The 25,432-nt window shown below is 35.8% G+C and overlaps 3 protein-coding genes and 1 non-coding gene across 8 annotated transcripts; all 4 read right to left on the bottom strand.

The window, feature by feature from the left end:
• Positions 1-9: 9 nt before the first annotated feature.
• On the bottom strand, positions 10-6,940 carry LOC17900223 (cation-chloride cotransporter 1). Its single transcript, XM_006306609.2, has 14 exons — positions 6,587-6,940; positions 5,860-6,006; positions 5,237-5,315; positions 4,535-4,626; positions 4,343-4,457; positions 4,050-4,150; positions 3,829-3,890; positions 3,267-3,464; positions 3,058-3,172; positions 2,736-2,930; positions 2,010-2,410; positions 1,714-1,875; positions 457-1,588; positions 10-281 (listed from the first exon to the last, which is right to left on the bottom strand). The coding sequence occupies exons 1-13, from the start codon at positions 6,748-6,750 to the stop codon at positions 510-512; spliced, it is 2,910 nt and encodes a 969-aa protein (XP_006306671.2). The 5' UTR covers positions 6,751-6,940; the 3' UTR covers positions 10-281; positions 457-509.
• A 679-nt stretch (positions 6,941-7,619) lies between these two features.
• On the bottom strand, positions 7,620-11,103 carry LOC17899757 (BTB/POZ domain-containing protein At1g30440). Its single transcript, XM_006306856.2, has 4 exons — positions 10,554-11,103; positions 10,296-10,365; positions 8,568-9,809; positions 7,620-8,475 (listed from the first exon to the last, which is right to left on the bottom strand). Exons 1-4 carry the CDS (start codon positions 10,610-10,612, stop codon positions 7,843-7,845), a joined length of 2,004 nt encoding a protein of 667 aa, XP_006306918.1. The 5' UTR covers positions 10,613-11,103; the 3' UTR covers positions 7,620-7,842.
• Positions 11,104-15,787: 4,684 nt separating this feature from the next.
• Positions 15,788-15,860, bottom strand: TRNAE-CUC. Its single transcript has one exon. It is a non-coding gene; the product is annotated as a tRNA-Glu (tRNA).
• A 154-nt stretch (positions 15,861-16,014) lies between these two features.
• Positions 16,015-24,881, bottom strand: LOC17900644 (ABC transporter C family member 12). 5 transcript variants are annotated; one of them, XM_023777278.1, is made up of 28 exons: positions 24,702-24,881; positions 23,955-24,316; positions 23,644-23,822; positions 23,433-23,472; positions 23,071-23,227; positions 22,826-22,940; positions 22,651-22,731; positions 22,523-22,547; positions 22,258-22,314; positions 21,902-21,967; positions 21,735-21,809; positions 21,534-21,641; positions 21,295-21,429; positions 21,080-21,186; positions 20,883-20,976; positions 20,544-20,711; positions 20,250-20,390; positions 19,934-20,134; positions 19,711-19,809; positions 19,470-19,622; positions 18,973-19,343; positions 18,690-18,870; positions 18,287-18,610; positions 17,358-18,114; positions 17,156-17,277; positions 16,824-17,069; positions 16,423-16,606; positions 16,015-16,324 (listed from the first exon to the last, which is right to left on the bottom strand). In XM_023777278.1, exons 2-27 carry the CDS (start codon positions 24,285-24,287, stop codon positions 16,595-16,597), a joined length of 4,347 nt encoding a protein of 1,448 aa, XP_023633046.1. In that variant the 5' UTR covers positions 24,288-24,316; positions 24,702-24,881; the 3' UTR covers positions 16,015-16,324; positions 16,423-16,594. The 5 variants fall into 5 exon arrangements, with proteins under 5 accessions (XP_023633046.1, XP_006305999.1, XP_023633044.1 ...); XM_006305937.2 differs by having other exon boundaries at positions 16,423-16,665; positions 24,702-24,878; XM_023777276.1 differs by lacking the exon at positions 24,702-24,881 and adding an exon at positions 24,605-24,667 and having other exon boundaries at positions 16,423-16,665.
• Positions 24,882-25,432: the final 551 nt, after the last annotated feature.

Genomic DNA, 25,432 nt, shown 5'->3' with positions numbered 1-25,432 from the left:
AATTGAATCTACACTGCAATTATATTTGCCTTTCTTCAATCTTTAATGTTGTTAACAAATCCTTTAGTCGTTTCATCTAATCCATGCGAATTTGAAGTTTTTTTATAAAAACATAAATAAATTAGTGAGCGGTGGTGACCATATATATATGAAAAATTTTATGGGTGTAACCATAGGTTTATGTGAAGCTAATTATCTAAAATCTTCAAAAAGTCAGGAGATATCCATATCCATGAGAGGGAAATGTATTGAATGTCTCAAAATACTCAGAAATGTTCTATCTGCAAAAACAAAAACAAAAACAAAATGAAAAGAAATAAACAAAACTATATAGCTTCGCAGGAAAAGAAATAAACAAAACTATATAGCTTCGCAGGAACATTCAATTCCTTTCAACAAAATGGAATTCACTGTACTTACAAGAAAATGATTAGAAACTGGTAGAAACAAACTGACCTTGAAGTTCATGCTTTTTGATGTTCTTGGGTGGGGTATAAAATGAGATTGAACTATGTAAACAAAGTAACAAGGTCTCTGTGATATCCTCTTACGATCAACATCCTTGGCACATTCTCCACCAGCAAATCCATATATTCCATGTAGAAATAGGCCGGGTGGTTCAATGGAGGTGGTGGGAGACTAACCAGAACCACCGCAGCCATCCTCGAGTAACTAAGTATGGTTGAGTTCAGTTTCAGCATTGTGTATAGAAACTTCTCCACTTGTTGCTCATTCACCACCATCGGTTTCCCATTTGCCAATAACGGATTCGAGCCCTGTCTCTTGATCTCTCCCAAGTAATCTGAGATTCGTCTCTGTGCTGCATCAAAAGCTTCCAATGAATCTTCTTGGCTGTTTCCTTCCGACCTTATGTCCCATGATTTCATCGTGACGACAATTACTTCAGCTTGCATCCTGAGATCGTAGAGGAATTTCTTCACATCTGCTTTGAGTGCTTCCGCGTCTGAATCCTCTTCAGCTATGCAGAAGAGTTGGATTTTACAGCTTTCAAAGCTTTCTTTTGTGAGCAGAAGCTGTGAGAGAAGAAGCATGAGACCACCATCTCTCACAATCCAGTACAAGTCGATTGTTCCATACTGCCTTTGGTACTCGTTTGGCCATTCGTCTAACCCTTTGATGATGACAACAGCTTTGTTTGCTGTTATGCAGTCGTTGATTATCCCAACAAATGTGGATGGAATCTCTGTTAGATTTTCTCGACGCCAGATCTCAGGGTACCGCATTACCACGATGTTAGGTTTGAGATTTCCAAGTCCCATTGTCTGGACGATACCACGGAACCCTTCAGTCATGTTTGGGGCTACAACGATTTCAGCTACACCTTCACAACGCTTATACTCAATGTAGGTCGCTAGTTGTTTGCAGGCTTCCTTTGCTTCTTCAGCACATTCATAGTAATCACCATCTAATATCGAGAAAAAGATCGACATTCCACGACCTTTTTTCTTCATACAGTTGGCAAAATCAGCCAGCTTAGGGTGGCACGGAACATTTTCCGGGAGCTGTCCCCATGGTCTGCAGAAAACAAGGGGAATTGGATACCAGTTCTTGGGGTGCACTTGATTCGCTACAATTAGGAGAAAAGACAGTACCTGAGGTTAGTTTTACATACATTGATCATCTATTACTGAATCAAATAAATACAGCAGGTTCGGCATAATGCATCTTAGAGAAATAGTTTGTGCAGCTTACCTCCGAGTGACCTGAGACTACGAAGGGCCAACTGAAAATATGCACTCTTGAAACCATCCCCCCAGTCCCCGGCCTTTCCTTTTAGGCCAACATATTTGTATATAAGACTTGCAAGTGCAATGGCAACCACAGTGAACCACCAAGAAATCAAGAACATGATCACTGTTACAGTAGAGAAAATTTGAAAAATCAACAAGAGTCTTTGCAATAAGACATCTCAAGCTTCAGGTAGGAATGTACTACCTAGGAAGACAGTTCTAAAGAAATTTTATCCAGTGAGTATTTGAAATTCATACCTATGCAGAGTGAGGCTCCAACAAAGGAAAGGCTCCAATGATGATATTTCCACCGTGGACGCCAACTTGGAGCATCAAGAAGATCGAGCAGAAAACAAGACAAGTTTACTCCCGAATAGCATAAAAGATAAAACATAGTCACAGTTGGTGTGATAAGATCCAGGTTTCCAATAACAACACATCCTATGCAGATAAATGCTGTGAAAAGTGTAGCTACGTGAGGTTCACTAGTATCTGCAACTTTAAAATAATTCAGGACGGGGAGAATGTCATCATTTGCTATAGCTGCAAGTAACCGTGGGGCCCCTGTCAAACTCTGGAGAGCAGCCCCTAAGGTTGAAAGGATGATTCCAACATGAACAATGGTAGGGAAAGGCCAAGCAATTGTAGCAGTAAGTAGCCTGCAATAGAGGAAGATTATTCACTGAATTAAAAAAAGTTCATGATGTAAGCTTGGAGTCGAAGTTCTTAAAAGAACACGTCTCTGTGACCAGACATGATAAATCTATTCTGACATATTAAGTAGAAAAAAACACAACTTTTGTGTGTCGTATATACAGAACATGAAGACATTTTAGTTTCTTTCAGGTTTAACCATGCTAAACACAAATGTGCAAGTGACAAGTGTGTTTTTGCATTTCCTCCAGGAAACTGCTGGCTAACAAAACACAACAGAACAGCAGTGAAACACAACAATAATCCACACAAAAGGGATAACATCGTTACCTATCAGTCAAAAGTTTATTACGGGTCGCAACAGCTCCAAAAAACAGCACAGAGATCAAATATAGCGCGGTTGTGGTCAGAGTGGCAGCCAACGTTCCAACAGGAATTGATCTTTGTGTGTCTTTCAGGGAAGCCGATCGATTTGAACCAGCCATAATTCCTGTTACAGCAGGGAAAAATAGACCCACCAGCTCACTGAAAACAGCCAACAAGAGGGTAAATAAATTTCAGAGTAACAACTGTATCAGAAAATTATTTCTAACATAAAACCACAACTAGAGTTTTTCTATCATATGCAACATAATATCTGAAAGTTACTTACTTGAAACTCCAGTACGTGCCTCCAGTTGGATCAGGAATTCCCGCATCATTTGTCATCTGATAAGCAGAACCCCAGTTATCTTTAAAACTTTTTAAACGCAAGCCCGTAATTCCAGCTGTGCAAATAATAACAAGGGGACAAAAGGAAGGTTAACAATTCGGGGAATAAAACACCACACCTATTTCTAACAATCAAAAGAAACGACTTACTGTCAGGGTCATCTGTCTTTGCCAAAAATATCCCGATGAATATGCAGAAGATAGAGAGTAAAACGGGTACAAGGAAAGCAGGTGCAACCCGATTGATCATCTTCACACCGCCAAACACAATGAAGCAAAGAAGGATCGTCACAACAATTCCATAAACCTGCAAGTCATGTTCGTTCGGGCTTTGTATTGCTCCAGTTGCTGTTCCATTAACATTTGTGACAGTTTCCGCAGTTAGATATTAAATACAGCTCTGAATGCGACTTGAAGTCTATAGATTCTCAGCAAAAACAAGTAAACTTTTGTTAATATAAACTCAGAATTTGGTAAATAACAGTCTTTTGTTTCTTGCAAAATCCTGGATTGCATAAATGATTTGCCAGTTCCAATAAACTGATGAAACAATTCAAAGGTGTCAAGAGTCTTGACTCAAGACTAGTCCTCTAAAGTTGTAGTCTAGATAATATAATGGTGGATATAACAAAACTAACAAATTATAAAGTCCTTAAAGCCCTTTGCTAGTCCACAGGTTATAGTTCTTACAAGTTCCAGATTAGTTTAATACCTCTAAAAATTCCAGCAGCAGGGAATGCTTTTAGAAAAGTCTCCACGGCACCTAAAACATACCTACAATAATAACGACGAAAGCAGAGAAAGTAGTTATTAGAACCACTTGGCGACCATGTGAAACTAAACTGAAGCATCAGCAACTTCTAAGCAATGAGTGTCAAGCTTAAGACTTTTGCCAAGGTAGATTCCTTGAAAGGATCAAGGATTTACACTTACAGAGCTCCAGCAACTGCATTGCCAAGGAAGAAGCATAAACCTATGCTAATCCCAACTTCTGGACCCAGAGCGCGACCAATGAGGTAATATGGTCCTCCACCCTGGAAGTAACACAAAATTTATTATTTATCTTGATATCCTATCTATTGTTCAATCAAATAGGAGATAGAAGATTAACAAGGGGTGCCAATACTGAACCAGAGACCCAGCAGTAGGAGGGACATCTTTAACTATCATTTCACAGATTTATTCAAAGTAAATTCAGGTGATGTAATAGTAAAAAAAAGAATTACCTTCATTGCACCATTTGTTGCAATAGCACTCAAAGATATTGTCGTCAAGAATGTACATAAGCCACAGAGCAATACCAATACTAGGCCTTGTCCGATACCAGCCATACCAACAATCCTGAATATTGAACAGATTAAGGCAGACCACAATGACTTTGAAGTCTTTTTTAAAACATCAAGGACTTGCAGTCTTACCATGTGAAACGGATATAGTATATAATTCCTAATATGTTTTGCAGGCAGGGTACAAAAACTCCCATCATTGTACCCATCTTGAGAGCAGGAGGCTGCAAAGAGATGCATAACATCATGGTAAACAATAAATATAGCAATTGATGATGTCTATGTCAAAAAATCCTTACAGAAAACTATGATAAAAATTCGCCAAACTAGAATACCTAAGAAAACCATACTTTGCATGCACCATAATTAACAGAACAAGGAAGGAAATTTTCATAGGAAAGTACTACCATCTAATCATCCTGAAACAACAATTGCTAAACAGAAAGTAGCAAACCAATCAGATAAAGAATTGCAATCTTTGCAATGTAACAGGTCATACTTCCGTACAGAAAACGTTTTTGTGCATCTTAAGTTTAGGATTGTTTATGAACGTTCCTAACAAATAAGGAGAGAAAACTGGAGGAGATAAGGGGTGATTCTAGTGCATGGAACTTGAACACCTGGCGTGCCCTTGCATCTCCAGGGTAGAAGGTATTAACTTTTAAATTATTTTCCCTAAAATCTCTAATATACCTCTCTTGACTAAGCCTGATACGGCTTGAAAGTCTTTTTCTTAAAAAAAAACAGAGAAGCACTTGATCGGAACAGCCTGGCAGAAATAATCAATTGTTTAATTTACAAAGTATTTATAAGCTTAAGGGAATAGGAATATACCTGCGGGTGACCTTGCGTGATGGAGATTTCCTCCCCATCTCTAGGGCTTGATGGTGTCGGAATTTGTTCCCCTGTCATACTGAAAGAGAAATTTATAATATCACCACATGTACAATTAAGAGAAAAATGTGTTTCACAAAGCAAATGACATATAAACTGTGCAAGAAAAAACTAAACATGGGAAATCATTATTGAATAATTGAACTCTGAATTGATCAAGTGTAAAGCGTAGTTTATGGTAATAGATGCAATTTTCACGGTAGGAGGATAAAAGAGCGTTCCTTACTATTTCATTAATAATGAGAGATAACACTAACACTAAAAAAGAACCACCATTAACGAACACAACCCAATGGAATGTGCATCAATATTAATACAGAAACCTGAACTTTATGCACAGTTAGGAGAAAACAATACACAAGGATCCAACAAGCAGGAAACTTCTATCGAGAATGGTGTTATCCATTGATTCAGTTAAGACGTGAAAAGAACAGAGTGTTTACAAAAGCAAGAAATGGAAGCAAGAGATCATTTTCAGTAATGTTCATTACTTCTTAATGCACGTTATTCCATCTTTCTAATGAAAACTTCTAAAAGTTAATAACAAATAAGATTGCAAGTACCTCTTCAAACCAAGAATATTCACAAGAGAATCAAAACCAAATAACTCCAGCTTGGATTCTTTCTGATGGCCATTGACTCCATCTTCTGGACTTGTCCCCTCCCTTGCATTAGCGCCCACATCTCCTGGTGCAACTACTTTTATATTCCTGTCAAAAACCTACAAACGTGAGACACTCATGATGAAACAAGGTACAAAAGACTGAAACATTCAACTAGTTTTTTTCCAAGGTTAGAGGTTGGAATACTCCTGCGCCCATGATAGTTAAAGCTAAAAATTTCACCTTGGAGGATTCTCTTTACAAGCGGTAAGGAAGCAACCAATATATATATTCTCTAGCAGACTTATACAACCCATCTACCAATGTGACCAAGTTCAACCACAAGTAGTGATTGAAGCAAACGTAAAAGAAAAAGAAAAAAAAACACAAAGTTATAACGTGAATCTTATCAAGCTAACGTCACTTCAGCATCAAATAGTCGGAGTATCTTACAGCAGAAATTACATTTTACCCTTCCTCTGGGGAACTACGAAATGAAAAAATCACTTAGTATCATATAAATCGAATCAAATTGCATCCCATTTCTACTGATCAGTACACAAAACGTCAGCATCATCGATGAAAGAATCAACACCCTTAAAAAAGCATGATCACTACACAGACAAGATTCGGCAACAGCAGACGAAAATGAAGTTCCTAAGCGGATTTTAATAAAAGAAGAAATTACTTGAGGGTGGAAGAAGAAGAAGATCCAGGATCGATAGAGGACATCTCAACAACGGCACTATCGTGCGCCACCACCGGCCTGTATTTGCTACCTCCGAGACGAGGTCCTGACCTGAATTCCTCTTCGCCATTACCGCCGGCTTCTTCAATGTCGCCGCTATCCATTTCTCCCCGCCGTATCTGGACAGATCCCTCTTTCAACAATGAAACTGATATCTCGGCGGAATCAGAGATCGGAGAGTTTGAAATCTGATGAGAACGGAGATCGAGACTCTCACGAATTAACGGAAAAAAAAAACTCAAAATACAAAAATCACAAGAAAAGAAAAAAAAACAAAAGAGATGATTTTTCAGATTTCAGAGAGAAAACAATAAAAAATTATAAATTGAGGAAAAATGAAAAATGGGCTTTGTAATTTGGGTCAAGCTGGCGGCAGAAATGTCCTTCAATTGCTTAAGCATGAGAGTAGTTCAAGTCTTTCGGATTTTTATTTTAATTAACCAAAGTTTATTAACTCTACATGAAACCAATTTTAAGCAACTAATTACATATTTTTCCCCATTCGAGATAATATTATTTATTACGGGAAAATTAAAGAAGCATACCAAAAAAGGGAAAATTAGAGAAAAAAAATTGCATCCTCATTAATTAAAGGCTTTTGATAACTTACCTTGAATTATAAGTTTGAAACTTCTTAAAAGGATGAAGGAAAAAATAGTCATAAATGAGATAACACGTTTTTATACAATTAGAAAATTGAATTGTAGAGTATTACATTTTCCTCGCTTATATAAAAACAAAAAAAGAGTTGAAAAGATTCTTTTATGATTTGTGAAAACAAAATGAAACCTAAAGTAACTTTTTTTTTTTTGGGCAAAAAAACCTAAAGTAACTACAATGATGAAAAAATAACTCAGAATTTTTTTTTTTTTTTTTTGTTAAAGGCTCTAAAACTTGTTATACCAGCCAAAACCTTATCTAAATAGATTAATAATCCTTGTGCTAACTGATAATGTTTTATGAAGACTTATAATTTAACAAAGTTATCAGCAATCAATATTCAATTCTTTCGAATTTTTGCTTAGAGGTTCAATAGAATGACATAATAGTTGGTTGTCAAAAGTCACATAAACAATTGAAAATACAAAGCCTACAATGCACACTTAACAACAGTGGAAGCTCTCTTTTTTTCTTTTTTCTCTTTAGCTAACAGGACACAGTAACTGGGAGATTTGAACCGTGGAAATTTACTCTTTTCACCTCTCAGAACTAATGCTCGAAGCTTTCTTATGCTTCCCACGACGTTCTTTAACATCCTTTAGCTTCTCTATCTTCACATTCTCGTTGTTTGACTTAGTCACAGATCCTTCTTGAGCACTGCACATTTGATGCGACTTCAGCTTAAAACCAAACCCGAGTTTCTTTGAGACGTTTTCCCATGTTTTGCTACCCCCTCCATTGCTCGCGGAACCACCTCCTTTTGTCGTCTTACCGAGTTTCTCAATCTCTTGTCTCATGTTGGAACATTCTTTCTCTAACTCGCAAACCCGCATTCTCATACTGTCCATTCCAACTTTCAGGACTTGATTCTCTCTTACTGCGGTTGCCCATCCTCCTCCTCCTCCTCCTCCTCCTCCTTCCGTTGATCCTCCTACAAATCCTCCGCTTCTTAACTGTCTTGATCCACCATCCAGGTTGTCTGAAACCAGGAAGCATCCAGCTACAGAGGTTCTGAGCTGAAGTTGCTCAAAGAAGAGCACTTGAACGATTATTCTTAGCGGCAATCTTTCGTTCTGTGCTGCGTGTGTGCAAGCTTCTAAAGAGAGTTTCTGGCAATCTAACAACCTGCACAGATTCTCTCTTTCGGTTTCCGCTAACCATGGATGATGCTGTGAATCATCAAAAGAAGAGAAAACTTAATGTTTCGGTGTAAAAAGAATCCTGATATATGGAAAATTGATAGGGTTCTTTTAAGTGTTACCTTTAGATAAATGTCTATTGCACGATAGAGTCCATCATCTAAGAGCCTGGCGTATTCAGGAACAGCAGCGGCTAAAGCTTGGAACTTTGGAAGCTTAAGGTTGACATCAGGAGCAACTTCAGCAAGATACCCGTCGATCAGCTTTGCAACCGCTGTCATTGGTGTTATTGACTGTGGGGATCCGATTAAATTTCCGTCATCTACTGAAGAACAAGGAGAGCCAACCCCACCAGGCATAATTTGATCCGTAGCAAGAAAATGGTCTAAGATCCTCTGCACAGAGTCAACATCGTATAGAGTCTCCATAGTATGAGAAAAGCTAGGCATTACAAGATCTTCCAACGCAGCCTGGTCAAGCTGCATACCTATCCTTTTCTCCAAATTCGCTATGCAATCTGGACTAGCTTTCAAAATCTTGGCGATTCGAAGCATGTCCACAAAAAACTTGGTTGGAACTAAACCTTTTTGCATCCGGAGAAGCTCCTGGATCTCTTCAAGCAAGTTCTTCTGCTCTTCCTCAGAGAGAACAGTTCCTGAGCCCAAAGGAGTACTGAAACGACCACTAGATTCAGCTCCACCACGTCGCCTTTTCAAGCCAGGCAAATATTTTCTTGTGTAATAGGTTAGCGAACCAGCAATGATGTCTTCTCTTATGCCTCGGGAATCCATGACCGTGATAAGTCTCTTAAAAAGAGGAAAACTAAGCATTGATGCATCCTCGTACCACCAATCTGAGCTAGTATGTTTAGGTCTTGCCCCGGTGCTTATCCCGTTCCATAAAACGCTCCCACCTGGACTCTGCATTGGCCCACCATGCTCCACAACAGGCCATCCAAACAAGTTTGGGTCTGTCGATGCCCTCATTGCTAGTGACTCGATACATTTCTTGGTGATATTCAATTCATCAGCATACTCGAGGACCTCATCACAGCTATGAAGAGCTTTTATTGAATCTTTCCAGCTTTTGAGAACTACTTGATTGAAAAAAGTTTCAGTTTGAGAAATAAGATTTCCTTCCCCATACTCTTCCGTCATTTCGAGATGCTCAGCAGCACATCTGAGATATACAACGTTAGAGGCAGTGAGTTCGAGCTTCACACTGTAGCAGAACTTGGCGACTAGTTCAAACGTTTTGTCTCCACCAGGAAGATCAGAAATTTCAATGAGACATTTATCATCCCCATCTTTTGCGGCCTCTGCAATCATTCTTTCCATGACTCCACTTCTAGAGAGCAAGGGAAACTGTATATAGCAACAAAATGATTAAAACAAAAGGTATAAGAAAGTGCTTAGTAGATAGATACGTGTTTTGACAGTAAGTGTCAAAATTCTCACGGCTAGAAACAAGGCATTGCCAAAAGACTACAGAGGCTGAATGAGTTTTGTAGGAACCAAAAGAAAGACACCGAAAAAAAAAGTTCAGCAAATAAGCAAGAATGAGGAATAGCTAGCAAGGTTGCAGCAGTGGATTATTCATATAAGAAGAGTAAGAGGAATAGAAACCATAGTTGCAATATTTTGATCCACATAAAACTAATATGACACAATGTCGTAAGAGGAAAATAAGTACCCACCAAACACATATTTGATACATAGCAGTACAGACTATTCTACAATGCCGGAGAAATGCATAACATTCTAGAAAACAATAAACTATTCCAGATTAAGGCAATAAATATAACACTGTTTCAAGAAGAGAGTGTTATGTTCAAGTTAACCAAATTGTACCTTGTGGAGATGGAAAGACATTTCCCCAACTTCAACAACAATATCACTTGGAAGTCCAGTTGTGCAAAACCTGCAATTAGCAAAACCCAAGAAGACAAAGTCAGATAAAGGAATGAGCTTTGACTCAGTAATGCAGAGATTGCCTTAAAGAAAGACCATGGTCTCAAATTCAGACCAAGTCAGCTCATCAACTGGAAGGAGAAAACAAGAAGCAAAATACAATATAAAATCAGAGAGAGAGAGGTCAAGTGAATATACCAAGCTTGGCCTTGTCTCTGGAAAGCATCAGATTTGGATCCAAGCTTCATGCAAGCCATTGTTTCTATCACCAGAATTCAACAAAGTAACTACAAGAGTTGAGCCTTCAAAACCCTAAAATAAAAATCCCTCCAGCAAAATCAAAACCCTAATGTACAGAGGAAACTCAGAAAGAAAGAAACTGCAAGTTTAACCCGTGATACCCAGATACGAGAAATTGATTTAAAAACAGATCAATTTCACTCAGACATTTTAACAAACACTTGAGCTCCCTCCTTCCTCCACATTTAGTAAGCTCACAATCACAATACTTTTAACCTAAAAACCCCACAGATGTGCAATATAGATCCATTCACCAAAACCACTAAAAACCCAGAATCTCAAATAATATTATCTGTAACACCAAATTCAAAGAACAAAATAATGAAAGAAAAGAAAAGAACCCAAAAACCCAGCTAGACAAGAACAGCTAAGCAGAAGTTACCAGCTCTTGCAGCTTTATACGAGAATATACATGTAATGTAATGTAAGAAGGGGACCATTTAACACAAAAACATGTATATTCTATTAAAACTAAATAAATAAAAAAAGGCAAACTTATTGTTATTGTAATAAGAATTTTGGAAATTTCTTTTTAACAAAAGGAAAGAGAATTGAAAATCTCGAGATTAGGAGATTAATGAGATGAGAATTTTTTTTTTTTTTTTTTTTGGTTAAGATGGGAGATTTAAGAAGAAGAAGAAGAAGAAGAACACATGCACGCATGTGAGTGTCGTTTGTGTAATATCTTCAAACATACTCATTGTGTTGGATTCTTGAAATTAGCAAAACACTCACTTTTGTTTTCAATTTTTACTTAAAACTAGGATTTACCCCGTGGTACACCACGGGTCCATAATTTAATATATTTATTTGTTTGATCATTTTCGTAGTTGATTTATATAATTTAGTTTTGTATATGTTTATTTTATTTAATTTAATATAATTTTATAAATTTTTATTATTAGTAAATTCATAGATATATATGGTAAACCTGCAGTACATCGCGAGACAATTTTGTTGTAAATAAAAAATTATATTTTAACTTGACCCGTAAAAGATTTTAAATATAGACAACCCGCAGAAAAATATAATCATACTTATGTAAACTAAAACCCGTTCAATCATATTATGTCCAATATTATTATATTTTAAATATTTGTTGAGTTAAAATATTAGTAATACTTTTAATTTTTGTAGAGTTTAAATATTTTTCACTATTTTAAAATTCTATAAAAATTAAATAAAATATCAGAATTTTCAGCTTTTTAAAGTTTTAATATTTATCACATTTTAAACTTGTTGAAAAATTAAAATTTATAATATTCTGAAACTTTTTAAAAATTTTATTTTCCTTAAATAAAGAACCGGATTAAGCTAATAAAAGTTTTAATTTGGATACTTGAGAAATCAAAGTTCATGCTCATTTGTAGTTGTAAACATATTAATCTTATTTATAAAGGTTTTGAACTATTATCTAAAATTTTATATCTTATGTAGACGTTGTACATATATTCTTTTCTTTATTGATTGAGTTAACTACGTCCGTTTTCAAAAATTTAAATTGCAAAATGTGTGGAAATTTTTTTTTATTTTTATTATAAACATATTTTATGTAATAATATAAATTTAAAACACATAAGATTATATAAATATATTGGAGAGAAATTCGGTTTATTAGAGAGGGATTTTAGGAAAAAAATTTATGTAATAAATATTTGGTTTCCAATTTTGGGATTTGCTTGTGATTTAATTACAAATTTTACTTTTAAGTTTTGTTATTTATTCAAATGGCAAGAGTTTAATTATGCAAATATTACAAAATAAAAGGTTATAAGCCAAAATAGATTTTAGTACAAAATGTACTTCAAAAATGTTAAGATAGACGTGGGGTTCCTTAATCTTCTTTGTCCTAATCTTTACTCAAAGAATCCAATCCTTCCCACTAATCTTTCTTTTAGCGTGCGACTGCGAGTGCGGTTCTATATGTATGTTTCGGCTCCACTATCTATTATCCTTGTCAAGAAATTTTGAACCAGATTACATTACAGACCATAAACTTTCTTTAGTAATGTAATGTAATGATAAAGTTATACTAGATATTTTATTCCTTTTTTCTTTATTTATAATAAATGCTTTTAATTGTTTTTTACTATTATTAATAAGAATTGTTATTACTATAATCATCACATTTAATATATTTAAATTGTTTATCAACCAAATTTACATTTTTGGAAGTTTGGAAAATTACAAGATCGAGTTGAACATAAGTTCGTATTCCCGCTACAAAATTTAACGTTTGTGTTAAATTTTATTGTTAATTACGTAGATTCGACATTGTTATGTTTGTTAATGAGAATAATGTGTTGTCTATCTATTTGTTAAGATTACCTAAAGAAGCAAAGTTGATTTTCATGGTTAGAATGTGGATAGATTATCAATCTTTTCCAAATTACCAAATTGATGTGTTGACCACGTATTGCGATATCGCTAAGCGTTGAATGTAAAGTCAAACACCAAGAATTTTATTTATTTTATTTTGTTATCAAAAGATGATGGAGAATTCATCCCTCCAAGATAAATCATACGAGTTTTATAAATGGTGAATTTTAATATTATAAAATTATCTTCTTTAAGTTTACTAGATTATAAAACCTTTATATTTTAATTTTTAATCATTGGTTAAATAACTCTTAAAAACTTTGTTTTCATATTTGTTACTCTTTTCATTTCATTGTAAAAGTTCATTATTAATTGCTATCAATGTTCACGCATATATGAAAACAAATTTTGAGGTAAATTGATTTATGTTATGTTGCCCAAAAACCTACAAATAGTAAATTATAGTGATCAATCTAATTCCTATCAAAACCGTATATGCAAGTTTTACAAGATGAAACCATCCATATGCATTAACTTGTCATAATCACGAAAGAGTGCGCAGCTGGTGTAAAATCATAGTTTGTTTTAAATAGTTTTACGCATTGATGCATAAGTGTAACCTAATAAGTGATAAACGTGTTACTGACTTCGGAGTCCTCTTACTGAACTGATCAATATAATGAATCAAATTCCATATAATATTATGAATTTCATTAGGCCACACCACAGTGATTAAACATGACACTTTACATAATATATAGTTACAAGAAAACAAAAGATTATATTATAGTATAGGAAGATAACCATAAATATACATATTTCCAAATCCAATAATGCGAACTTGACTAAGTCATGAAAGACATTTTATAGCAAAATATTCTTCTATTATTGTTGTGATTAGTGGTGGAATGAGATTTTGTCCTCACCTAAACTAACTGGTTGAAGCTTCGTTGTCCGACGAAGGTATGTTTAGTTAATGTTAACGCAGCTATATATATATAACCAGCTTGGCCACGTGAACTTTGACTTCTCTTCGGGTTAAACTTTTGCGCTTTATTAAACTATAGTTAAAAGGATGATCTCAACCTTTAATTTGTATTATAGCGAGTTAAGTAAAACTAAGCTGTTTGAATTTTCGAAGTTTTGTACACATGTGCATTGTGCACTGACTCACGAATAAACCATCGGATTAATTTATATATTATTACATGGATAAGAATAATATAATAGTTCATAGATAGATTTAATTGGTAGATATTTGTAATTTTGGTTTTGATCCGGAAAAATTTGAAGGCATGATCTTAATAACCAAACTTTTTCCATCAAAAGCTTTGTTTATATGTCGTGGTAGTTGTTTTCACTCGTAACCAATTCGTATTCGAGTGAAGTATTGTATTTAGATAATAATTTGGATCCTTTTACACCACTATCCAATATTTTTTTTTTTCGTATTAGACAACATGAAACTCTCTATCTAAAACTCCATGTAAATTTATTTGCGTATGCGTTTTTTTTTTTTTTTTTTTTGGGTCAGCTAGTTGGGTATGCTTATTATATGAGTGTACATGTCTATCTACAAAATAATTAAAAGTAAAAAAAGAAAAAAACCAAAAATACGCATGCAATAGTGAACAATGATTCGGACCTAAACGGGCAAAGTGTGTTACCTTATTCTTACTTAGTATTGTTGCTTAGGATTCTTGAAATCTTGAATTTTAAATGCTGTTTATAATAATTTATGTTTTTACATTTTCTATGCTCATTGTCCACACACAAAAGCTCCTTTGCTTTTAAATGCGTTTAAGTTTCTGCCTTTATGCTCTACAACCACAAGTCAACCCCAATTTTTGTTTCAAATTCTTTGTCTAGAAAAAAGGGAAAATATACTAAAACAAAAAAGGTCATTGTTTTAGAAAAGCCGAGTCTAACATGGGGGAACAGAACTTATATTTAGACAAGAAGGAACTGGAATCGAGATTTTTCATTTTGAGGGTGTCTTATTATCTAAAATGCGAAGATATTATTATTACATGTTCGCTCTATTGTGAATGTAAAAGTAAACTAGTGTACATACATGATAAGTTTACCTCACATTCCACTTTTACAAACAAAAAGGTGAAAAGAAAGAAGAAGAGACATAAGTAATATACAAGTCCGAACAAAATCATTAATAGATGTCGCGTAATTTGCATTTGCCTTTTAGACAAAGGAGGCGTGAAGAGAGAGCCTTTTACGAGCCACATGGGAAACAAACTCACCACACGCCTCGGCTTTCGCAACCGTCACGCTTTTTACGTCAAGCTTTTTAATTTTGTGTGATTTGATTTTCATTAAATTTTTATATGATTTTGATGGTTTTGGGTGACTTTAAGTAAGTTGATATGATTTATTTTAAAATCCTTTCAAATATCATCTAAAACCATGAGATTTGGATTTCTGAATTTATAAGTAAAAGAATCCTCCAAAATCCTGCAGAATCCTTTAAAATTTTAAAAACCAAATCCTCAAAACATTTCCAATAACAATGGATTTTAAACTATATTTTCAAATCACTAGTTCAATAACATTGGATTTCAGAAGATTTTAAATTAGATTTTCAAATCACTACTTCAATAACAATGGATTTCAGAAGATTTTTTAAAATTCATGATTCAATAACATAGGATTTGTTGGTTTTCCATAAATCACTTAAAATGTTAGATTGAATACACCCCCCTTATTGTATACCTAGCGATTGAGCCACCAAAGGTAAGAAAACTAAAAACTCAATCATGACACGTGGATAATAATCATGGCTAGAAAGGAAAAAAAAGCTCCGTTGCCGGGACTCGAACCCGGGTCTCTCGGGTGAGAGCCGAGTATCCTAACCAGCTAGACTACAACGGATTGTTGTTGGCCATGCCTCCCAAATATATTTAAAGGTTGTATGTACTCTTAAGACAGTTTAGTTGTCTTAGACAGATGAAGATGAAGTGATGATACTTCGTACTCTTCTATGGTTGTCAGTTATCACGCTATTCTACAAACCAGAAAAAAAGGATTAGTTAAGAACAAGATAACATTTGAAAGAATCAGTAAAATGTACTCGTATACAAAAGTGCTATAACGCTTATTGTTCATGAGTGACTGCCGATAATTCGGTTCACCTTCAGTTTTATCATCAAGAACACAGTTTTATCTAGTCTTTGTACATACATATGTACACATGAAATGATACTTCATCAGAAGCTTCTTGTGCATCATAATGCTATTATACTACAGTTGAGACAAGGGATCATAAGCTTCTAAAAGATTTCTTGAATGTCCTCAATCTTCAGCCTTCGGTTCTTACTTCACCATTTAGCGAAACCCTAAAGAACATTTCAAAATGTCAGCATCTGTGAAGATCATATTGTACACAAGAGTGTTAAAAGGTGTATTGTTCATGGCAGCACATCTTTAGGTTTACCTTCAATTGTTCAGTATAAGACTATTTCAACTTGCATTGTCGCTTGTCACAAACCGATCTCATATACTCATTTGGGAAGGCTGGTGACCATTTTTATCCACCCAGACTCTTTCCAGTCGCTCTCCTTTCAAAGACCAAGTTGCAAAGGTATTGAGCATTTGCTGGTCCGGTGCTATGAACCATCCTGAAGAAGGCACTTGTATCTCTTGATAGCAATTCTTGTGGACTATCATACTCCAAAACCTATAAAAATATATATACATTTCCCATAGTTTTATGTTTTTTTTTTTTTTGGTCGACCAAAGTTTCCCATAGTTTTATGTAAGTCACACAAGACTCCCTTTGATCATTTCTGACGAGAAGATATAACTTAGTTCCATGAATAATAATTCTGGCATTACCTGACCAGAACTAAGCACAAGGATTTTGTCACAGTCGACGATGGTATTCAATCTGTGAGCGATAACAAGCATTGTGCAAGACTTGAATTCCTCGCGGATGGTCCTCTGTATCAGAGAATCTGTTCTGACATCAACAGATGCAGTTGCTTCATCGAGAACAAGAATCTTAGATTTTCTTAGCAATGCACGTGCTAGACTTAGTAGTTGCCTTTGCCCCACGCTGAAATTCTCTCCTCCCTCAGAGACCTTCACAGAGTAAGAGTTTGATTAATCATCTCAATCATGACAAAACAAAGAATACTTAATAAAAAAAACTCTTGATTAAACTACACCTCTGCATCTAGGCCAAAAGGATTCCTGCTGATGACATCTTTAATATGGGCCCTTTGTAGAGCCTCCCAGAGGTCAGCATCATTGTGCTCACTAAATGGATCGATATTGAATCTCACCGTCCCTAAAAGGACGAAATGATTCTCATATGAATAACAGAATGTATGAATATACTGACAATGTTGGCTTAAATTAATTACGAACCTGAGAAAAGAACTGGTGATTGTGGTATGATACTTAGGACCCTGCGTAAATCTGTCAGTCCGAACTTAGCCACATCATTATCATCAATCATAATTCTGCCCTTTTCTACTTCCACGATCCGAAATAACGCATTCAGCATGGAAGACTTTCCTGCCCCAGTTCTTCCTACTACTCCTACTTTCTCACCTGGAGAAACACAAAAGGACAGTCCATGCAATACTGGAGGAAGCCCGGGTCTATAACGCAGGTGAACGTCTTCAAACTTGATGGATCCTCTTGATGGCCAGCCAGATACTGGACGATTGTTCTCGATTATCTCTGAAGCCTCAGAAGGAAGATCAATGTAGTTACCGACACGCTCAACAGAATTAAAGCTGTTCTCTGCTCTGCTAGCTTGCCTTAGAACACCACTTAACAGAGTAGTGATATTCAGAGTGTAACTTAAAAGGAGACCCATCGTAGATGCAAAAGCAGCTTCGTTCTTTGCATTCCCATTTTGCAGAACCGCAAAAGTTGCAGTTAACCAAATCATGATACCACCAAGAGTCTCCAATCTTATAGTGAGCCAACGATTTGAGCTCGTATTTGCAAGAGTGAACCTTATGTTGTTGTCCATGGATGTTCCATTAATCTTCGCCATCCGGTCGTAGGCTTTATAGGCTCGGATGCTTGACAAACCATTCAAAGCTTCTCCAAACTGAGCATATATAGGTGATCTGGTAATGGAATCCAAACGTCTAACTTCGCGAGATGTGCTCTACAAATCACAAAAAGTGATGTTAATTCCAAGAGAATCAAATGGTTTAGCAGCAATTCTCCATGTATTATACGCTCTACAAGTAAAAATAGTCAGGCATAGAACAAAAAATAGAGATATGCTGATAATAATAAAAAGGAAAAGTAAACATCGACTTGATGAAGAAAGTTACCTGATAATAGAGATATGCTGCATAGAACAGTATTAGGAGTGGCATTATTGCCCACAATGAAATTGTACTGACAAAACCTATAAGAGCAAATGTCGAGAGAAGTTGCCACAACTGGTTCATGAACATATTCATAAGGTTGGCAACGTTTCTATCTATATCACCAATATCCTTAGAAAATCTGTTTATTACACGTCCAGTTGGATTAGTGTGAAAGAAGAGCATAGGAGCTCGAAGAATAGAACTCAGCATCGCGTCATGGAGTCTTTTGGCAGCATGTAAACTTGATGTGATCAGCCAAAAGGAGTTGGTAAACGTGACAGCCACCTAAACAATGATCATAAAAGTTGTCAACTTCATATAATTTGTCAAAATTACAGAATCTTAGTCTTTTAACGAAACAAACCTGACCAAATCCGAGAAGAGCATATACAACAATGTAGAAACCGGGACTATAACTCTTTGATGTGCTTTGATCAGTCCAAATACTTAACCATGTGCTACTTGAAACTCGGAGAACTTCAGTTGTTAAATAACATGCCAATAGAATTATAACTACCCATAAGCCGCCAACTGCTTCTTTGTACCTGAAAATTATAAAGCATTTTATAGCCATTTGTTTGTATTAAAATGTAGAGAAATGTTTTGTTTTTCGTTTCAGATGAACCATTAAATGTTGAGCTAAGTACCTCATCAGAACATTCCAACTAATGATGCCAGTTTCCCGCTCTTCTTGCTTTACAAGCACGGATCTTCTCCGTTTCCCTTGCTTGGTACTGCCCTGATTTCTTTCACTCACATCAATCGTGACAGTACGAGCCGGCTTCAAAATGTCCTCGTCATTTGTATTGACCTCTTGGGCATCCATTTTTCCAGCATTCTCCATTAGTTTCTGGAACAAACTCCCACTTTTTGACAGCTCTGCAAAGGTTCCCTCCTCTTTAATCATTCCTTCCGAGACTAAAATTATTCTATCCATTAAAGGAAGAAAATGTAGCTGATTTGTGACAAGCACCCTCGTTTTCCCCTTCAGCTCATTCTTCATACAGCTATCAAAGACCTGTTTATTGATTCATTGAAGCTTGTCTTAGATGCACCTTAAAGGTGTGTTTCTCATAATTATCAATACAATTTATGTTCGCCTGAAGAGATTATCATTTATGTGATGGATCAACCATAAGAATACCTGGTGAGCAACATTAGCATCTAAAGCACTCAAGGGATCATCGAATATGTAAACATCTGAATTTGAGTATACTGCCCTAGCCATTGACACTCTCTGCTTCTGCCCTCCACTAATATTCACCCCACGTTCTCCAATTTCAGTATAATCACGGCCCTGGATAAACGAAATTCAGGAAGTTACTAAGTTATGTCATATCAAGTGAGATATTATTGGATTGTGTAAGCCTTTAATTCGACTTAACTGGAAGCAAATCAAGATCGTGTTGTAAAGCAGTCGCATCAATAGCCTTCTTATATCTTTCAAAATCAAAATCTGACCCAAATAAAATGTTTTCACGCACCTGCAATACATAGGCACTTGTATTGGAACACTTCTTTCCGAAGTAATTAACCAAACGAAAAAAGCTACTAAAAGTTATAATATAGTTAGGTTTTCAGAGCAAGCGAGAAATAAAGGGGACTCACAGTGGCATTGAAGATCCATGAAACTTGAGGAACATAAGCTACAGAGCCTCTAATAACAACGCTTGAGGTTTCAGCGTGAGATAACTCCCCCAGCATTGCCGAAATAAGTGATGTCTTACCTTCTCCAGTTCCACCGACGATGGCTACCAAGCTCCCCACCGGTATCTCCAAATTGATATCAGCTAATGTGGGCTTGGTTGTCTGAATATTCGAGAAAACACCGTAATCAGAATGTTATGTATAGTACTATGCATTGCAAAGCTAATATTGCATCGCAACATAATTTAAAACAAGAGGGAGTGTTTTGAGGATTCACCTTTGAATCCCATGAAAAATATCCATTCTTAATTGAAATGGCTGGAGCTCCTTGTTGAAGTGGTGGGTTTTGTGCTAGAATTCTCTCTTCACTTAAAAGTAGTTCCTCAATGCGTTGAAGTGAAACATTTGCGTTGACAACCTAAGAAGAGAAGTAGCAAAGATAATTAAATATGGAGAGTAAATCCATTGGCACATGATGGATGATGGATCAAATGCAAACTAGTAAATTAATATAGTTAAAATATAACTGAGTTATATAAAACAGCTGAGGAGGTATGACTGTTAAAATAACCTGACTTAGTAGATTTGGTAGCATGTTGAGAGGAAATCTTAGAACTGCAAACAGAGAAAGAGATGTGAATGCCCTTGCTGGTGTCAAATCTCCTCCAAGCAGAACAAAAACCCCAAATGAAACCACGGTCACAACTACTGGAATGCTGTTCAGTATAAAACTATTAAACTGCCAGAGAAAAAGAAAAAAAAAACGTCAGGGTATTAGTTGTTAAAAGTGGAAGACATATCCCTATATGTAAGTCATATACGGAAGTAAGCGCATACAAGATAGGTAAAGCCTATTAAAATATGTTAGAGAAATTACAGCCAGTATAAAATCAAAGATAAGGAGTCATACAGCTGATAGTAACTGCGCTTTACGAAACCATGAGAGCTCTTCATTTCGAATTTCTTTAATCCGAGACTCGAAGCTCTTCTCCCATGCATAGCATCTAACAAAGTTGGAAATTCCAAGGAAAAATAGTAGAATAACTAGTTTAACAATTTACCATTCAAAAAAGCTGAAACAGAAGAAATGAAGATTATCAATCATACTTTACAGTATCCATGGATGCCAAAATCTCATTCGTGATACCGACTCTTTTGTCAGTCCACTGGAGTCCTTCTTTAGTCAGTTTCCTCATTTTGCTTATAATCAGAGTCTGTTTATCAAAGATATAGAATAGGTGGAATTGTATGTGAACATATGCATTTACCACAAAACTTGTACAATTTAAAAATAGATTTAACAACAGAATGAAGCTAAATACCTGGAGAGGAATTAAGAGAAAAAGAATCAACGAACCGAAAAGTGAAGCAACTCCTAGTTGTTGATAGAGAAGAATCATAGACACAATGATGCGAAAGGGAGCAGACCATAAGCCGTGTAGCTGTTGCGATATTTGCTGGAAAAATCAGGAGATTAGCAGCTATAAATCCATCGTTGTGATAAGTAGTATGGATCAAACTGAGAAAGTTAGACGGGACGTTTAACTGAACCTAAGTATACCTGAAGTGCATTAGCATCTGTAGTTATCATGTTTGTGATCTTCCCTGATGCAAAATTCTTGCGAGCTTCATGAGTTAGTCTTAGAGATTTGTGGAATATAGCTGCAACCTACAAAGTATTTAGCAAAATTAGTTGGAGACTAAATATGACTAAAGCGATCATACCAGTTGGAGAGATATGTACGTTTCAAATTTTTTTTACCAGAGTTGATCTCAACCGAAATCCCACCCGCCAAACATTCTGATAATACTGGGCTTCACAAAGCACTCCAAGTGTCTGAAACAAAATTAAACAACATGACAGTTTGGAGAAAAAGTAAATGAACCACTAGAATTTTAGAGATCAGAGACGAATTTTGTGATACATACCACCCCAATGAATATTATGAAGGCGTAGACATAGCCAACCCAAGCTGGATCACCTTCTTGCATTGACTAAAAAAAAATGATTAAAGATTTGTTTAGGTTTAGACTTAATAAACCAAAGTAACACGGGACAAGTTGTTACAAATGGGAGATAAGAATTAAGGAGATCTGCAGAGTACAAGCAGCCAATTAAATAGAGCTCATCACTCCTGTATGAGAACTATAAGTCACTGCGTTGTTTTCTCGGTTTTATATATTTAAAACCTCAAAAAACAATGAGTAATGATCGTTGAGTTCATGTTAAACATAACTCAGGGGGCAAAAACAACTATGCAATATTTGTTACAAAGAGACCTTACCCGCAATAGATGGCTCAGTATAACCGGTCCAACAAATTGAGAAAGATCATTTCCAATCTACAAGACGCGAAAACATGATGTATAAATTGCTTGAGAGTTGATATACAGAACTGAACATTAATGTGGATGCAGGTCAAACCTGATGCACTGGAAAATAACAATCAAAAGCTTTTTTGGGATCAATTTTAACCAGCCGAGAGGCAAGATCATGAGTTTAAGCAACCATCATTCAAAAAGAACGAAAACTAAACCCCAAGTTTGTTACCTTGAAAATACCACCCAACCAGAACCTACAAAGACAGAAAAGAGAAAATTAATGCCAGTGTCTATAATGTGTGGCTTTAAGGAAAACTACATGGACAGACCGTTTTTAGAAAAATCATCATATTTTACCTTCCACCAAGGCTACTATTTAGTACCCGAAGAAGCCATGGCTTAGGTCTCCGAGATTCTTCAGTCCAGCACCTTTGGAATCTGCCAAAGCACTCATCCAGTGAATAAGAATGTTTTTTATTCTAAACGAAATCTTCTACCAGAAGGCAGAAGCCAAGCAGCAACATTTCTGTACCTTTTGATCAGAGTTTCTGTTTGGTCCCATTTGTCTAATTGCCAAACATCCTTCTCAGTTATAGGCTTTCTGTAGCCTAACTGCATAAGCGGCGTGATCCAACCAAAGTATATTCCTAAGACAAGAAACCCAAATCAGTAAAATAAAAAGAAACCATGGCTATCATATATATTGCCAAACAAGTGTCATTTTCCAATAGACTGAGCATTAACTAAATTTTGTTTATCAGTTCCGGGGATACCTACTGGAAAATATGCTGGCATGTCGCTCAGGACATATGTTCTCTCCCCCAGGAAGTGCATCATATTCAGTGTTGTCCAATAATTCATCGTTTAGAATATGGTACCCCGGATAAGGATCAAGATCAGGAATGTAAAACAGAATAAGAATTCCAAATAGAGCCTGCAATATAAGACAAATGAAAACACAATTAGTAAGGCCAAGAATTTGATTGTGCACATGGCTAGCCTCTTCTAATAGCTAGCTATCTATAATGTAATTTATATCATCCACTGTACAGATATTTCTGTAAGTTTGAAGATTTTGGATGCGATTCTGAAGAACAATAAATTGCAAACTTATACATAAGAAAGTTGTTGTAACAAACCTGGGAGCATCTCGAACTGATACAGAGATATAAGGCAGTTCTGCAATAGAAAATAGAGGAAGTCTTATTATGAAATTCAGGGCTAAAGCCACCAATTCCCCAAACCTTTCCACACTTACAAGAATATGTTAGAATATACAAATAAAGTTTTGAAATTTAAATGTCCAATCACCAAATAGAGTTCATTTATATGAAATATACAATAACAAACCTATTGATTGAGTTCTTGAGAGGCAACACGAGGTCCAGCAGCACAGCATCAGCAACTAAAACATAAACAACACCGAATCTCACGTACCATCGGAACTCTTTGACATATTGTTTAGTTTCCAGCCCAACCAAAACAAGCATGGAGAGCCAAGCGAATGCCTCTACCATTAAAGATGCAACCTGCCATTGAATAACACCAGGATCATATATTATTTCTGATCTTGAACTTTCATTTCAACAAGAAGGGCAAATGAATTTAATCTCTACACGGCCATATGATTAAGAATCAGAGTTACACTCTTTCAAAATCACCTCAAAGGGAGGAAATTTAGTCTCTTCATCCATGTCAAAGAGTGAAATCCCCATGACCAATCTCAGTATAGGCTCAACAACACAGTAACATGCCAAAATTCCAAGCACACAATTATAGTATTTCTTCCTCAAAACATATATCTGAGTTTTGGTATTGTGGAAGATGATCCATATCCGGTAGAAACACAAACCCAGAAGCACAAAGTGAGAAACAAGCACCACTAATGAGTCAATCGCACAGGGCGTGTAAGCTCCAAAGGCACCATCCACCGCTCTTTCCCAAAATCCATCTGCAACTGGCTTGCAGTACCAATTCAAGGTTTCAAAACCCATCTTTTGCAATTAAACCTTGAATACCCAAACTGAAAGAAAACAAAAAGGCATTTTCTTAATACTATACAAAAAAGACTAATACAACACACACACACAGTTTCATGCCTAAATTTAAAACCTTTAAACCAAGGCAACTATCATCAGCACAAAAGCATAAACTCCGCAACTGTCATTGATAACTACAAGCAAAAATGGACCAGTAGAATAACAAAGGATCATTTTTTATAAGCCGTAAGTGAGTTTTTTCAAGGTTCCAAGAGCATCGAACTCAGTTCTAAAAAGCTAAAACCTTTACGAAAGTCCATAAGCAGCAGTACCATAAAATTGTAGCTTTTAGTGTTTCTTAAAAGACCCAAATCAACTTGAACGCTGGTAATACAGAGAGATGAATTAGGAGGAAGAAAAAAGAATTACACTTTGGCTTCGTGATTGTTCCAATAAGACCCAAAAATTGGAGCTTTGAAAGTAATCTCATAATTCCTGAGCAAAATATATATATAGGTGAGACTTTTGGGTAGGAGAAAGCCAACTCGAGAAGCTCTTGAAAGCAGCGTAACGACGAACCAGTCACTGTTGGGTTTGATCATACATTAATCAAAGCCAAACACACTCAAACAAAGTGAAAAGATTCTCTTAGAAGATGATAAGAATCGCGAATTCCGATCTCCACATATGATATATGTATTCACGTGTGTGATTTAATTTATTAAAATAAAAACATTTATTTTATTAATCGCCATTGACGTTTGTCAGAAATAAGTGATTAGGTACAGACGTACAGTGAGTCAGTGACGAAAATTTAATCATCAAACATTAATGTAAAATGCAATTAACTAAGCTTTTATACAATATGGCTACGATTGACAAATTATTTTTAAGAATTGATAATATTTTCCTTTCATTCATAAATCATAAGCATTGGATATGTTGTTTGTTACAAAAGACAAAGTACCATCGGTCATGGCTTACGTGACACATCCCAATCAACATCTTTGTATTTGGCTTTATGTATATGTATAGTCAACTAGGTTGTATCCCATGCGCGGGGATAATACTTTCTTCTTTACAAAATATAAATTTGTATTTCAATGTATCCATTTTGTTTTTTCTTGCACAATGGTTCAAATTCTATACTCTTATTGATG

Source organism: Capsella rubella, unplaced genomic scaffold (assembly GCF_000375325.1).
Source record: "Capsella rubella cultivar Monte Gargano unplaced genomic scaffold, Caprub1_0 scaffold_1, whole genome shotgun sequence".
Lineage (NCBI taxonomy): Eukaryota > Viridiplantae > Streptophyta > Magnoliopsida > Brassicales > Brassicaceae > Capsella > Capsella rubella.
Note: the sequence above shows the minus strand (reverse complement) of the source record. Positions and strands in the feature narration are given on the sequence as shown.

Coding starts and splice junctions, on each gene's coding strand:
- LOC17900644 (XM_006305937.2), bottom strand. CDS start 24,287: ATGGGTTTTGAAACCTTGAATTGGTACTGCAAGCCAGTTGCAGATGGA. Junction 23,228..23,432: donor TCAGTTCGAGATGCTCCCAG/GTTTGTTACAAC, acceptor CTTATATTGCAG/GCTCTATTTGGAATTCTTAT. Junction 21,810..21,901: donor TCATAATATTCATTGGGGTG/GTATGTATCACA, acceptor ATTTTGTTTCAG/ACACTTGGAGTGCTTTGTGA.
- LOC17900223 (XM_006306609.2), bottom strand. CDS start 6,750: ATGGATAGCGGCGACATTGAAGAAGCCGGCGGTAATGGCGAAGAGGAA. Junction 5,316..5,859: donor AATATTCTTGGTTTGAAGAG/GTACTTGCAATC, acceptor TTTCTCTTTCAG/TATGACAGGGGAACAAATTC. Junction 3,465..3,828: donor TGCTGCTGGAATTTTTAGAG/GTATTAAACTAA, acceptor TTAATGGAACAG/CAACTGGAGCAATACAAAGC.
- LOC17899757 (XM_006306856.2), bottom strand. CDS start 10,612: ATGGCTTGCATGAAGCTTGGATCCAAATCTGATGCTTTCCAGAGACAA. Junction 10,366..10,553: donor CAGAGACAAGGCCAAGCTTG/GTATATTCACTT, acceptor TGCTAATTGCAG/GTTTTGCACAACTGGACTTC. Junction 9,810..10,295: donor TGTCTTTCCATCTCCACAAG/GTACAATTTGGT, acceptor TGCTATATACAG/TTTCCCTTGCTCTCTAGAAG.